The sequence below is a fragment of the Aplidium turbinatum genome, chromosome 16 (assembly GCF_918807975.1).
Source record: "Aplidium turbinatum chromosome 16, kaAplTurb1.1, whole genome shotgun sequence".
Taxonomy (NCBI): Eukaryota; Metazoa; Chordata; class Ascidiacea; order Aplousobranchia; family Polyclinidae; genus Aplidium; species Aplidium turbinatum.
In genome coordinates this window covers 1,574,357-1,590,333 of record NC_137487.1, presented here as the reverse complement: position 1 = coordinate 1,590,333, position 15,977 = coordinate 1,574,357, and the positions used below count along the sequence as shown (strand labels likewise).

Below are 15,977 nucleotides of genomic sequence, written 5' to 3'. Positions count from 1 at the left end.
CTTTTGCTTTGAAAGAGAAAAAGAAAAAAGGTGCCTGTATAGCAGGGGTTCCCAACCTGGGGGCCATGGCCCCCTAGTGGGCCATGAGCCTTTTTCAAGGGGGCCATGGAAAAATTTGAAAAATAATAATTTTTTTAATTTATCATTTCTAAGTACACTCCGACACTATATAACAAAAGAAATAAATCAAAAATTAATAAAAATACTAATACATTTTGCCCAAATCTTTATGAAATGGTCCTTAATTCCCGGTTGTTTCAAAAATAATAATATAAGATTTCTATGAAAAGTTGTAAACAGTTGCGGCTGCTGTGAGACTAATAAACATCACTGAATTTTATCATTAAAATGACGTTTCTTAATTTTTCCAAAAGGTTGAAAAAAATAGGGGGGCCATTGATTTTTCAAAATTTTCAAAGGAGGCCACGGTGTAAAAAAGGTTGGGAACCCCTGCTGTATAGTGACGCCATGACCAGTCAAATAGTGTTTCAGATTCAAAGACCGGCGCCGGTCAAAATTTGACCGGCGCCGGTCTTTGAATCTGAAGGCAGTGGCTATTTGACCGTCAAATAGCCACTGCCTTCAGATTAAAAGACCGGAGCCGGTCAATTAACCACTGCCAAAGAAAAAATATGTCATGTTTGAGTGATCAGGTAAATACAGCCTCAGAGATTATACTTACAATTCACAATATAGGCCTATGGTAAGAATAGGCAATAGGCATTGTGTTTAACATATTATTTTGGGAATGGCTACACTTACGGTGTCTTAACGTCTAAACTCTGTCTGAATTTTTTTATTTCTACAACACTCTAATTGCGCATGGTCATGCGCACAATCTTGTTGACAACTTGAAAATTTTTAAGGAAAATTCAGAAGCACTGAACATCATAGCTTAAGATGATGTACGCTATTTTTTAAATTTGAGAACCAAATCGTTAGCTCCCCATGTGTATTTCAAAAGTGTATGCCTTTTTATTCGTTCTGAAGTTTATCCTACAAATTGGCCATGCCTTTGAAAATCTTACAAGTTTGTGGACTATTTAAAACCATTTTGACAATGATAGCTTAAAAGATTGTGGCCTATTTTAAACAGTTTGGGCTTGATTGGTTATAATTTTTATGTACAAACTGACTCGGTGAAGCAATAAATCAACATGTTTTTTTTGCTTTTACTTTCACCAGATGAACGTTCCAACTAGTGCTAGAAACGATATTTTCCTGATGAAAACTCAAACTTTTCAGTATTCAGTACATTGTTGTTGCATAGGGCATAAGGCATGGACAATTTAGTCCTGGTAAAAATAATGACAAAATATATAATAATTTCTAGATAAGCTTTATTTGAATAAGCTGGTTTATAGTGAAATCGATTCTAAACAAATTACGCCGAAAAATTAATGTTGCTTGTGGGACAGACGATTAGTCACCCGTAGTTCTTTCTGTCCATTCAAACATTAAATTTCAGTCTTAGGTCTTAGCCTCATGTTAGCTATATTGATATCAATTCATAAGTTTTACTTACAATCGTAGTAGTAGCATACTTTTCGATTTCCACCAGGATTTGTCAAAGCCATTTTGATTTCCGAAGTAAAAAACACACTTGCTGCTGGTCCAAAAATCCAACTGGCAGCGTGATGATGTCACTGCAACGTCGGAGCGGGACAATGTGAAAAAAAGTTGATCGAAATCGCTACAACGAGAAACATCGTTGAAAATGTTGAAATGACTTTTTTGACTTTACTTCTCTGCAATAGATGAAACAGACAAGTGGTGTTGTGTGTTCTGTTGATGTTGGACAGTGGACATTTAATCAATCAATCAATCACTGGTTTATTTTTTCGCAAAATGTCACGACAAATACACTGGTACATCACATAGAGGTGAGAGAGGAAGGAAGTGAAAGACCTTATGAGGTCAGCTTTCACCCCGGCGGCTGTGTTTTACAGAAAATATTAGGCTACTAATAATGAAACTTATAGAGAAATCACTTAGAAAATAATGAAACGTTGAATAAGGTAAGTTCAGTTCAATCGCAATGTGGTCGTTAGTAGGCTACATACATGCCAACCATGAGAAAATTCAAAATTGTATATGAACATAACAACAAAAACACAGAAATCAAACAAAACACAAAATAGATTCCAAAAGCTGTCAGAAATTTTGATGACATTTAGGCTACTGGTGAGGAATTATGCTGATTTTGTATCATTTTATTTTTTGTCTTGAACGAAAAAGATAGGACTTGCTACAATAATTGAAAAACCAACACGTCAATAAACAGGAAAAGGTGGTAAAACCTTTTTGCGACCATCGAGGTAGGCTACCATAATTGCGTCCACTTCACAAATTGGTAAATACTTTGCAATTCGTTGAGAATATTTTGACAGAAAAAAATTAACTGTGTAATCACAACTTGTGTAAGTTTTATCTTTTTACGCTAACGATGTGATTTGTTTTTTGGTTTGCAAATTAAGCTTTGATGTGATAAAACGATTAATACATTAAAGCAGTACGTGCACAATCACTCACTATGACGGGATAGACTCACAACTAGGCTATAGCAGGGGTGTTGTGCCACCTTTATTACAGGAGGGCCAGATATAAATATCTCGGTGAAACCGCGGGCCGCACATTTATTTAACTCATACTTTTTAATAGTTGCAGGCACAAAAAAGTAGTTTTTTTGTTATTCTTACGGCATTATTAAGGGACCTTATCTCCTTTCAGAAATAACAAGTTAAGACCCATAAATTTCTGAAGAAAACTGCTATTCAAATTTATTGTCACACCAACTTTAAACGAGTTCAGTGAGAAGTTTGCAGCTGTCTTCTTTTCCCGATGACTTTTTCCAAATTTACTTTAATGGAAGTGCTCGCAATTCGAAGTTCGTTTTTCAAGTGTTCGTTTGTCAGAACCGATCAATAGGGGGATTTCATGACGCTCATTTTAGAAAAAAATTGTTTGCACAAATACGTTGAGCCAAAAAGAGCAATTTTTGAAGCCATGAATTTTTTCAAATGTGGAAAGTCATCTTGGTCGAGATGTTTTCAGTAAAAATCGCCAAGATTCTTTTTTAAATACTTTGCTTTCAATTCCGTTTTCTCTTGAAGATCGATCAAGTTGGACATCAGCTGATGCTTTGTCAATGTCTGTGTTGAATCATTGAATGGCGAAGAGAATATATATAGATAAATAAATGTCCATGTCCATGAGATTTGAAGTCCTTGAAAGGAGCCAAAAATTCACACAATAGTTTTTCAAGTTGGTCTGCAAATTCAGTTTTCTCCTCAGGATGCATTCCATAGTCTCGCAAAGTTGGAAAGAGGAAAAGATATCCTGTCTGTATGTGGGGTTTCCAAAGTCGTAATTTCTTCATAAAGCCTTTTATGTGACCATGCATTTCATTCGCATACTGATTTTTTCTCTGCAGTCTTGTATTGAGATCATTCAGGTGCATGGTTATATCAACCAAGAAAGCTAGATCACACATTCAATTTTTATCTTCCATTTCAGCTATTGGATGCCCTTAAAGTTTCAAAAATTCACGACTTTTTTACGCAGTTTGTAAAGTCGTCGCAACATGCAACCATTACGGTACTTAGCTTAATCAACGCACCTTGGAAAAGTACAGTAGATCGTTTATGTGTCGTGCTGAGACTTTTTATTTTTCTTGCTAATCAAAAACTTTTAAAACTTTTAGAAAACTTTTAAAACTGACAATGGTTGATCCTCGTGCTCAAATGAAATTTATATACTGCCTTAATGACCGGGCTCAAGACGTGTTTGAGTTTCAAGGATTTTATGCACAGGTTTTGCTGGTGAATGCTGCAACGAAAAATTGCTATGTCATCACTGATATTTCTCTTCCTCAAGGCAATGCCAGTTCCGGAGATGGATCAAGTACGGTACCATCAGTTGCGATTCCACATAAGCTGGAAAAGTCCAGTTCGAACTTGTCCAAAGCATCAATTACTTCAGTGAAGATGTCAGCACCAGTTGTTGTGCCTTTCATTGACTGTAGTGACAGAAGCTCTTTCGTTTCGTTCAAGTCTTTGTCCACTCCTTTTATAAATATGGCCATCTGTGCTGTGTCCTTCTGGTCCATACTTTCATCAATCGCAAAACTTCATGAAACAAAGTTCTTCACCTTATCCCTGAGAGTGTCACTAATATCACAAGCAAGATCATCGATACGCCTCGCTATCGTCCACCGTCACAGACTTATTTTCTCGAACTCACTCTTCATTTTAGGGCACATTTCTTCTGTGACATCGATAAGACACTGCTTTACAAAATTACCGTGGCAATTCTGTGCCTCTGATAATTAAATACAATCGGATTAGCGGTGGCCGGTGGGAGATTTCTAAAATGATTAACAGAAGGTGCGAAATGTACACTAATCCACTTTACAATAAATTGTTTGCACGTACCAGACAAAACTAAATTATGAACACGTTTCGTGGGCCACACACAATTCAAAATTGGCACATCGTCGCGGGCCGCACAATTTTTCTTTGCGGGCCACATTTGGCCCGTGGGCCGCACGTTGCACAACCCTGGGCTATAGTGTCAGGATGTCAGGTCACCACCCTTTATGACAGTGACCAATGTTTGACTTGGTATCAAACCCATGCAGAAAACCAGGCAGTTTAAACTAAGGGTCGCAACTTTTTGAACTCTATGCACCACTAAATGTGCAATGTAAAATTTGGTGAACCACTGAGGCCTAATCTGAATTTAGAAAAAAAAAATAGTGCGCTAGCCTAAATAGTCTACATCACAAAGTAATAATTCAGAAAACGTTTTTTGATACTATTTAATACACGGATGATTTGGTTTTGTTGAGTGACACAATGGAAGACCTGAGAGAGAAATTTAAGATGTGGAAGGAGTCGCTTCAATGTAAAGGTATGCGTGTGAACATCAAAAAGACAAAGGTTGTAATAAGTGGAATGGAAGGGGAAATCACAATGAGCAAAATTGACCCATATGGTGTATGTGTACAAAATGCAGGAAAGTGGGTGCATGGGAGATGTGCAAAGATGAAGAGAGTGACATGCAGATCCGGAGATGGTTTTGAATGTGAAAGATGCAAGAAGAAGAAGGAATGGTTGGTCCTGTTGAAAAGCTAAATGACGAAGTTGAATCCGTGAATGCATTTTGCTATCTAGGACTGGGAGATAGATTGAATGCAAGTGGTGGTTGTGAAGCGGCAGTGACTGCAAGAGAAAGGTTTGGTTGGGTGAAATTCAGAGAGTGTTGAGAGTTGTTATATGTGGTAAAAGATTTCCGTTGAAAATGAGAGGAAGAATTTATACTAGTTGTGTGAGATCTGCAATGCTGTACGGAAGTGAGACAATGTGCTTACGGGAAAACGAATTGACGATTTTAAGAAGAACTGAGAGAGCGATGGTGAGAGCAATGTGTGGTGTGAAGCTGATGGACAAAAGGAATACTGAAGAACTTATGAACTTGCTTGGGTTGAATGAAAATGTTGATAAGTTGGCGAAAGCGTATGGAGTATGATCAGACCATTTATACCTTTATAATGTCACCATTTGAAGTGTGAACTGTGAAGTCACTAACCCACAGCGGAAACATTTCTCAACTCTGAAGACAAGTGTTTTCCCCTCGGATGTCAACTAACCTTCCCAGACAACAGAATCCGTCATTTTTACATTGATTCTACGTTTGCATTGGTTAAATCAGGGTAAAAATGACGAATTTTGTTGTCTGGGTAGTTCTCCATTTTAACAACAATTCAATGTCAGACAACATTGAATCAACATAAAAAAGACAATATTGCCAATGTAAATTAGCACTTTGGATTAACACTTTGTTAAAATAAATATCGGGAAGTACAAACAAGACTTATAGCCGGTGAACGCATCTGGATATTTTCCATGCAATAGCAAATGTTTCCGCACAATACAACAGTGGTGATTATGACGTGCTGACCTAGTTTTGCGACACTTTTTGATACTAGATATTTTCGATGGTTAATCCACGATCATTCTATTGCAAAATAAATAATTTGCTGAAGAAACCGGCGGCCAAATTGGCCGACTGAGAAGGCAGCACCGGCGGTCATTCAAGTACTACTTAGCGGCCATGGCCTGCAGCTGCTTTAAGGCTTGGGCTATAGTAGACGACATCGGTGGCATCCCTATGCGACTACCCACTTTCGGCTGTATTAGTAAATGGTGTGCCAGTGGGACGCAACCTAATTCGTACCCTGAACAATTTGTACCAGTCCCTGAAAAAATGGAGAAAACAATTTAAAAAAGCCAAAATAGCACACGGATTGGAGTTTCCGCTTAACCCTAACCTTACCTTTAAATTTTTTATGTAAACTCCGATTAACGACTTCGGGTTTGTTGCAATCAGCGACTTTGGCTTTATGCTATTTTTTCTCTCGATCTTTTCAGGGTACGAAATGAGGGTACAAATTAGGTTGCACCGTGCCAGTGATTTTGTACAAATGGCAAAAATTTATGTTTTACAACAAACCAAGTTCTTATATATATATATGAACTATATGGTCATTCCCCTAAGCACGAATTTTTTTTCTGAAACACGACATATTTTTTATCACCCACTCTTTAATTCTGAATATATATTTTTTTGGTGGTAATCCACTTCTAGCTACTTGAGTCTACCTTACCAAACAATTTATTTCAGGCGAAAACTCCATCAACTTCGGAAATACGGAAGAAGATTGTGAATTGGGAGCAGGATTTTCGTGGAAGGGGAAAAATCCCTAATGCGTAAATGCGCAATTGAGGAAATTCGTGGATTCAACAAATCTTTCAATTGCACGTTTATTTTGGAAGAAATTTGCTACCATTTGACATGGTTAGCTCCTGCATACCTACTGATTATTTTCACATAGTTTTATCCGAAAAAAAAAACAAACCTTGGCGTAATGGATCCCGAAAACGATGTTGGTCTGTAGGAAAATATGTATAAATTACCGCGGATCAGCAATTTTCCTAATTCTTATTTATTTAGTGATAAAATATCAATCCAAATATTTTAAAGACTTGAGAACACAATAGCAGTGATGACATCACTCATGAATTGATTGATTGAATCTTTATCCTCGGACTGGGAAAGCTTCTTGCAGAGCTTAATCCTGGCAGTTTTGCATACTTGTAGAAGCTTTGAATCACTGACGCAGGCCCGGTCACCGAGATTGACAGAGTGAAGTTTCCAATTGTTGAAGTCTTGTTGGCAGGGAATTATTCCATCCATTAGATGCCGCTGAATGGAGAGCAATCCTTAACGTGCGTTGCTCAAGCGCACACACCGAGAATCGAACCAGCGGCGCTTGACCTTGAAGCTTCTTCGTTCCAGAAGTCAGGCGCTAACCAACTGAGCTATCGGAGCGGACGCAATTGCACAACGCAACAGTGAAAAAAAAGAAATTTATTAAAGAAATCAAAATGAACAACACAGCATAAGAAACACGAAAACAACACGGAGGAATTAAAATGATTTAACAAAATCTTCAAATATTTTGACTCGCTCTGCGTGACGTTGACGAGTGCGCACGAGATGTATTATGGCATCATAGTTAGTGCATTGCCATGTGTTGCCTTTGAGAGGCAGCATGGATGCAACAGATATTACGTCACCTGCTGGGAAAATGGAAAGGTCCGTATTTAAATCATCCGGGACATTTTGCATATTTCATACATGTACTATGTTCCTGTTACTGACAAATAAACCATTGATTGATTAACATTTGTAAATTTGCCTCCGGCTCTGAACACCCCCACACTAGCCTGTATAATATAGGAAGTGGCTATTTTTACACAATGAAGTGTTGCCAGAGTTAGGATTAAAATCAGGAAGAGTTAAGGTAAGGGCTAGAGTTAGGAATAAGTTTAGGGTTTTGATCTTTGCTAAGGACTAAAAAAAATCCAAATACAAGTTTTTGTTTTCAACAGCTTTAAACTTTACTCAAATTAGGGCAGAATTTCTTATCTGGCAACACTATTGAGGCTATTCTTACACTATATAGTGTAAATATAGCTACAGCCTATAATATACATGTTTAAATAAGTTTCTACATTCTCTAATGCATATATCTGAATTATATCTGCATCCTAGGTAGGGTTGTAAAGGGGTGGAAAGTTTCCGGGAATTTTGGAAACTTTCCGGGAATTTTGAAGGACCCGGGAGTATAAGGAATATTGGGGAATTTTCATTTGGCATTTATTATGTTTAAAAAATTTGTTAAATATTTCATCAATTAGAAAAAAATATCAAAAACCTATCTTAAGCATTTTTTATTTTCTTTAATTATTCTAAACACTAATTTGGTGTTAATTAAGAATGAGGCTTATTATGCATACTTTTTCAATATTTAAAAAAATACTGATCATATTTGGGAACACTCACACCAAGGTCCGCAATACGCTCGCAAATGAAAGGGTGGAAAAATTAGTATCAGTCAGGTCAAACTTGGCATTGTTTGAGCCCTGTGAAGACAAGTCAACTCAAATTGAAGTTGACTCTGAAGTCGGTGACGCTGCCAGAACAGTCATTAGTACGGTACATCATCTGAAGAAGCCGAGCAGGAGGAGATGCTAACCGGCAGCAACTAGAACAACGACTTTGTAACTGACTCAGTATTGTTTTTCTTTGTAAAAAACAGATTGGTGATAATTCATTTTTGGAATTATTAAACTAAACCATGTGTTTGTATGTTCTTAAGTATTTTAGTTATACATAGTACTTTTATTTTAAACAGTATAAAGCCATTATTTTCCTGTTTCAACATCAAATTGAGATTGTTTTGAATGTTTCCGAAAATTTCCGTTAATTCCCAAAATTTCCATGGAAAGTTTCGGCTCTGAAAATTCCCGGAAATTTTGCAACCCTAATCCTAGGCAAAGGTTAACTCTTCATTACACTTCCTTACCTTTTCCATGACCAGATCAAAACGGATATAATAAAAGCATGGCCGCTCTTGCGCAATGGTAAAATTGTTCTAATGCGCGATATTTACTATCGCCATCTAGACGTTGCTGTTTTGAACTTTTATTTGCCACATGGCGCTAGAGTATTATTTTCCGATTTTATTGATGTTTCAATGGCAATTCTAGGTTCACCAGAAGAGATTTAACAGCAAAGTTAGTACAGACGGTCAGAAAACTTTCAGTTTTATTAGGGACAGGGTTTTGGGCCTAGGTGAAATATTTGCTGAAATCTGAAAAGCGGTTTTGGTCTATTTTTTAGTGCAGAAATAGGGATAGCAATCTTCTTGTATGTGCCATTTCAGTTTTTGAGTTTAAACAAACATTAGCCTGTTTTTTTATTCGAAATTCTTGTTTCGGGTTATTTTGCCAAAAATTCGTGTATAGGGGAATCATTGCATTAAATCAGTTGTGCAATTTAGTTTGGAGCCATCAACTGCAGTACAATAATATGTAAATTGCAACTCTGTGATTTTAGCCAAATGTGTTTAAAAATTATAATTAATTGGGTTTAGATTAGAGATGTGCCGATATATCGGTGATATCGGCCAGTTTACTTCGGTATCGGCAAAATTTGGCCGATACTGTGGCCGATGCTAAAAATGTACAAAAAAGGCGTTTGCTGCGGATTTTCTGCAGAAGCAAAGACATAGATTTTTTAAAGTAGTAACTAACGTTACATTGATGTAGAAAAATAACAACCTGTTTAAATTTTTGATACGTCACACTCCCATGACTTCATGCGCGCACCTTTTGGCATTGTTTGCTTACAGTGATTCTTTCACTCAAACAAAACGTTTTGTTTCAGAAGTTTTGCGTTGTTCGATTCTTAAGTTGTGAAGGAGACTCAATTTCTCCAATATTTATCATTTGTGTTTCATTTTTACTCTCAGCAGAGGATAAAACCAGGCCAAGACTACCCAGGTAGCAGAAATGTATAATTTTGCATCATTTTTGCGTTGCTGGGCATTTGAGGGACCCATGTGGCTTGGTTGTTTTTGGTGGGATGGTTCTGTCGGTTTGTGATTTGGTTTCCACCTTTCGTTGTTTTGGACTTGCCGGGCTTTGGCAATATCATGGCGGAGTGGGTGGGCTCGGGGTGGTGGCGGTGGGATTGCGTGTCCTCGCTGGGCTGATCAATAAATGGTCTTGTTGCACCTAGGATGGCAGCCTCATTGTGGGGGGATGGCAACTTCATTGCCTCATTGTGAGGGTGGGCGTTCTTCCCGGCTGTCTGCACGGGGCTGAGCGCTCACTAGTGCAGCGAGCTGTTGCGGTTCGCTGGCCATAACGGTGTGGCTTCCACGCTAGCCATTTAGACCACCCAATCAACTATGTTTTTCAGCAGCCGTTTTGTAACAAGAATTGAAGTGACTGGTGTGGAAGCTGCACCGTCATGGTTGGCGAGTCATGGCTGTTCACTGTGCTGGTGAGAGCTCGGCCTTGTGCTAGTGGCCGGGGGGAGCGCCCCTTTCTTCGTGGTGGGGTTGTCGTCTTGGGCGCAGCGGGACCATTTTGATTAGTTTGGTGGGGATTCGTGGTCCCATTGCTTTCATTTTGAGCCTGCTTATTCTGCCATGACATTGTTTGGGCTTGGTGGTGGTGGGTTTGTTGCGGCGAGGGGTGGAAGTTGAATCGTGGACTGGTGGAGCCGGCTTACTGGGGTCATCGGTTGCATGGGTTTTTTGGACGTTTGGCAACATGGGGGCGATGCAGATTTGTACATTTTTGCTGCCTGGGTGGTCTTGGCCTGGCAAAAGCTTTTCAACCAAACGACAAGCGTCCTTAGGTTGCACATTACGTGTCAAATAGTTTTTGTATGACTACACAAATCACTTGGTTTACATTTTATCATACATCTTATTATCAATTATGATAGCCTATTTAGAGAGTTTACGCAAACACTTTATTATTTTTTCATAAACCCCAATTCTGATGTAATGTTTCTTCCCTTATACCCCAGTCCTCAATTACGGTGGACTTTCATTACTAAAACCTAGTAATTGGATTCTTGAATCTTTAATAAATTATGCCAATTGAAATCTTTTTTAATAGTTTTATGCAAATAAGGTAAAACTTAGCATTTGATATAATTCCTGGCAAATACCAAAATTGCTTCTTTTTATAACACCAAAGTATCGGCCAAAATATCGGTATCAGTATCGGTATCGGCCAAAATATTGGTATCGGTATCGGCCAAAATATTGGTATCGGTACATCTCTAGTTTAGATTTATAAAGTGGTTCCGGTACTGTTAAGGAAGTAAATCTTGGTTTAAGCGGGCAAGCTTTTATGAACACTGTTATGACGTGTAGACCATCTACTGACTTGTATATTTTCAGGTTAACAGAGTAATTTAAAATAATGCCTCGATTTGAATTAGCTGTTATAATGAAGTTGCTGGGAAGGGAGAAGAAGATTGCAGCTATCAAAAACACTGTGTCGTATCTTCTGAACCAAGGTCATAATGTTCGAAAAGTTGAAAGTCTTGGTGATCGTGGGCTACCGTATCAGATATCTGCTCATAATGACAAACATTATTATGGAAGTTTTATTTTACTAGACACTGACTTCAAATATTCTGATATCAATGACATTCAAAGATACTTTCAAAACAATTCTAATGTGATTCGCATGTCGTATGTGAAGCATGATCGAGTATACTGTGATTCCAAGCCATGCGACGGGTTAGTTGATGTAGATTATGAAAAGAAGTTGCAAAAGTTGAGCAATGGAAGGAAAGTGAAGTAGATTTCTGTATATCACTAGAACATTAGAACAATCTTAATTTTATATTAATGATGCTTCAAGTAACACTTAATCAAGTATTTATTGTAAACTCGAACTTGATCTGTGGACTTTGGTAAATAGGTTTTCAACTTCAAGCTTTGCTTGACTTTCTGGTTTAAAAGCAAACAATTTGAGTTAAACTTAAAAAAAGTATTTGCATTCAGCTATTTGTGAAAATTGAATTTTTGTTTAGTGTGACTATCGATCTACAATGAACAACAATATCGATTTCCATTGAACCATACAAGATGCAAAATAGTAATTTGGTTACATGCATCTTACTCCGTTATATTGCTTATGTGTGTAGTAAGATCATTTACAAACCGACTACCGGTAAGCAATCTATATTCTATAAGCCTGATATATATGTGGTGGGTGCAACCTATTTTGTACCGTGAAAAGATTGAGAGGAAAAATATAACAAAGCCAAAGTCACTGAATCGAAGTTTCTGCAAACATTTCAAAAAGCCAAAGTTGTTGGTTGGACTTGCCGCAAACATTTCACCTCTCAAAACTAGACTGCAGTTATATTATTACCATGAAATGTAATTAAATTAATTATAAATTCTAATTATTAGAGTTGATTGCAGTGTAATTTGCTATTGTGGACTGATACTCTTTGAGCTTTTTTATCTTTAACCCGTTGCGTGCGGCGTCAATTGTCGAAAGCGCATCTCTCAGTGCGTCATCATTTTTTCGGTACTTAGCTTGATTAATTTTAATCGACTCCAGCGCTTTACCTGTTGGAGCTGGTGGAAAACAATGCATGGCAAAATTGTTCAGTATTAAATGTAGTTTATGATTTTACACTTTCTAATGATTCTAGATCATGGGTTCTTTAATGGGGTCCGTGGACCCCCAAGGGGTACACAGACTAGTTTTAGGGGGTCCATGAAGGCCCAATGAAAATCTTAGTGTATAATTGCAAAAATGGAATAAATTTTTCAAAAGAAAAGAGATTAAGTTCAAACAACGCTGATGATTTTCCTCAGGTCATTGTTACTCATTGCTTTTTACATCGCCATGCATTACCATCGAAAACTCTCCCAACAAATTTGAAAGAAATTTTGTCTGGTAGTGTGAAAATCGTTAATTTTGTCAGAGTTTGTGCTTTGAACCATCGAATATTCAAGAGGTTATGTCAAGAAATGGGACCGGAACATGAAGTTCTCCTCTATCATACAAAAGTTCGCTGGCTGTCAAGGGGACAAGTTTTAAAGCGCTTATTTGAACTTCGAATGGAAGTTTCTTTTTTTCTATAAGACAAAAATATTGAACTCTCAAAGTAGTTTAACAGTGAAGAGTTTATTCAAGGGTTAGCTTACTTGGCGGATGTTTTTACTCATATGAATGAGGTAAATTGTTCTATTCATAGGCGCTGAGTGTTCAAAATAGCTGGGCGGGCGAACACATACTGTCACGTCATAAAGGTTATTTTGTGCGTTTTTCAAAAGAGCGATTTTGCTAGGTTGTTGGGCTAGCCTAGATTTACATTTAAGTCTATGTCTCCTCTAACACGATTTGGAAACAAGTAATAAATATAATTGGTACGCAACAACGTCTGGTCCTGGTAATTCAGTTCCGCATATTTTTTGTGATTTACCGTAATGTGCGGGTTGCGGGACGAAAACTGCAATACTGTACTAGTTCCATAATTACATTACTATTGTTGATACAACACGATAGTATTGTTGTGTCTTGCCTGTCTTTGGTACAAGAAAGCAAACTCTCTCCCGAAACTACAACACGATAACACACACACAATAGATCGGTGGGTTCATACGATAAGTCGCTCCTAGCGGGCGCACAGATAAGAAACAAGATGCTGTAATGCAACGCAGAAGCGATTTTACGGCAATTCAGCTCCCGAGAAACCCATAGTGGGGAAAGAACAAAAGGTATAAAACACTTTTTTACAAACGGCGCTCCTTAGCGTAGTTAAACAAAAAAATGTGTTTTTCTGAACAGTGCTTTCGGAGATAAACTGCGCAATTATTTTGTCTTGGTCAAGTACATCAACTTCTTCTTTGTGAGCGGTCATGATGCAGGCATGGTGGCAATTGATAACGTCGTTTGAGAGAAAATTACTCCTTTGAAGAACAATGCTACAGTTTTTACACCGATTTAACATCTGGCGATGTTAAAACGATGTAAAAGCAGTGGAAATTGCGGTCAGACTTTTGCCGCGAATGAATTTCGTCACAGGTTTGCGCAATTTACCTGATTTATAGCACTGGGCTAAGAGTGGCAGAGTGGAGACAAACAGCGCGGCTGGACAGTTTTGCTCGTTTAACGGCGAATCAACGTTGTTTAACGTTGCATGAATGTAACAATTGCAATAATTGACGAAAACTATTCGCTTAATAAGTACCGGTAGGTCTAGTCGGGCCAATCATATGGCGACAAAACCCTGCTAATAATGTAAGTAGGCTAGTATCAGAAGGTGGCAGATGGTTACAGAAATTTTGGGACTTAAAATTGCATTAATTTTTTTTTTAATTCCTGAAATGTCCGGCGGGCGCAGCCCGCCTGGGACTCGGCGCCGGTGGTTCTATTTAAGGCCCTGCCGTAACAACAATGGACGCTTCTGAAAAACTTTTCAGGACAAGTTATCTCTGCGGAAAAAGAGATTGGAGACTAACAACTATTATAATTTCTCAACGTTGGAAGAAGCGATGCTTCAAAATGGAACTGCAGTTTGTAATGCTCTATACCAGCGTGGTCCAACTGCAGGCCCGCGGACCAAACTTGGCCCGCGAGCTTCATTCTTTTGGCCCGCGAACTGATAGTCAGCTTTGCTTTTATCTAGCAATTTCAATTTTTGTTTACTTTGTTATTATAATTGACAAAAAACTTTGTGAATGATCCTTTGTAATGCATAACAATACCACTTTGTTCAAAAATTTTACCCATCGGCGTGAGAGCCCCGTGAGTACACAGCCCCCAGAGCTCCAATTATGTGAACTTAAAGTGCCTCTGACAGGAAAATAAATTTGCTAAATTTACCTAAGATACCAAAGAGATGACACTAACAAACTTCCCTGACCAGAAAACGCTGACTTTGTTATTTATTGTGCTCAATTCAAGTCAATGGCGATTCTAAATAGTTGTATATCTTTTCGCAATTTGCATCCGGCCCGTAGCTGTTAATCTCGCAGCAATCCGGCCCTCAGAGAAAAAGATTTGGTGACCCCTGTTCTATAGGATACGAAATGGGAGTACGAAGTGTTCAGGGTACAAAATAGGTTGCATCTACATTCTACAATACATATTCCTATATTAAAATTATTGTATATATTGAAGTATTCATATATTTGGGGCTAGGCTTATATTAACATTACAAAAAGAGTGCCCAGTGCTAAACGAAAAAGCAAAGCATAACAAATCAGCAAATTTAGCTGCTACTCTACTCAATAGCTGCGCTTAGCAAATGTTTGGATGGCAGTTGGCTTTGGTGACCTTTATGTCTTTTGCTGTCATCCTTGTTCTTGTTGAATGAATCATTTGTGTTGTGTATCTTATTGTTTGTTTGCCGACTAAATAAACTGAACTCTCCTGAAAACATTTGACGGTCTTTTTTATTCTATTGGGGTTTTGGAAGGTTCTGAAAAATTTATAAAAATATTGAATTACTAATACCGTACTTGAAAAGGGTAGAAAATACTATTAGTTAACCCTGTTTACAATACAAACTGTAGAAAAAAATGAAAGAGTTGCCACTGGAAGATGCTGCATAATTCTCAACCAAGATGTCTCACTTAAAAACAAAATTCAAAAAACTTTTGGTTCCATGGCACCAATTATGATGTCATAGAGAAACAAAATGCACGAATGATCAACCTCCAAAGATGGTTCTGTTCCTATTCAACATCTAGATTAATAATCAACGAAAGCCTCCCTACGTACATCATTTCATTTATGCTGATGACCTCTGTCTGGCTATCCAATCAAAAAATATTCTGTGATATTTAAATATTAGTATAATAATGGTATTCTGATAGTTGATAAAGTGATCTGCCAATGAAAACTATTTACTTGTGGAGAAGCCATTTAATATTTAAACTATTGAATTGTGTTTACATATAGCTTGACAAAATGCCATTTTTTTCCCATATCAAACAAAGTTTCTAATTAAAAAAAAAAAACAATTAAAAACATTTTAGGCAAGTATAGAAACGAAGTACATATTAATTTGCAATC

The 15,977-nt window shown here is 37.6% G+C and overlaps 2 protein-coding genes across 2 annotated transcripts in view; one reads left to right on the top strand and one right to left on the bottom strand.

The window, feature by feature from the left end:
• Positions 1 to 1,662, bottom strand: part of LOC145785048 (histone deacetylase 1-like) — a 46,767-nt gene extending 45,105 nt beyond the window's left edge. The window contains exon 1 of the mRNA XM_082596749.1: positions 1,526 to 1,662. Coding sequence (XP_082452875.1) covers positions 1,526 to 1,577 — 52 coding nt within the window. The 5' untranslated portion in view covers positions 1,578 to 1,662. The remainder of the gene's footprint in view (positions 1 to 1,525) is intronic.
• A 9,689-nt stretch (positions 1,663 to 11,351) lies between these two features.
• On the top strand, positions 11,352 to 11,738 carry LOC145785883 (small ribosomal subunit protein bS6m-like). Its single transcript, XM_082597586.1, has one exon. It carries the CDS (start codon positions 11,352 to 11,354, stop codon positions 11,736 to 11,738), a length of 387 nt encoding a protein of 128 aa, XP_082453712.1.
• The last annotated feature ends 4,239 nt before the right edge of the window (positions 11,739 to 15,977 follow it).

Bases quoted from the DNA above. Each gene is read 5' to 3' on its own strand.
- LOC145785883 (XM_082597586.1), top strand. From the start codon at position 11,352: ATGCCTCGATTTGAATTAGCTGTTATAATGAAGTTGCTGGGAAGGGAG.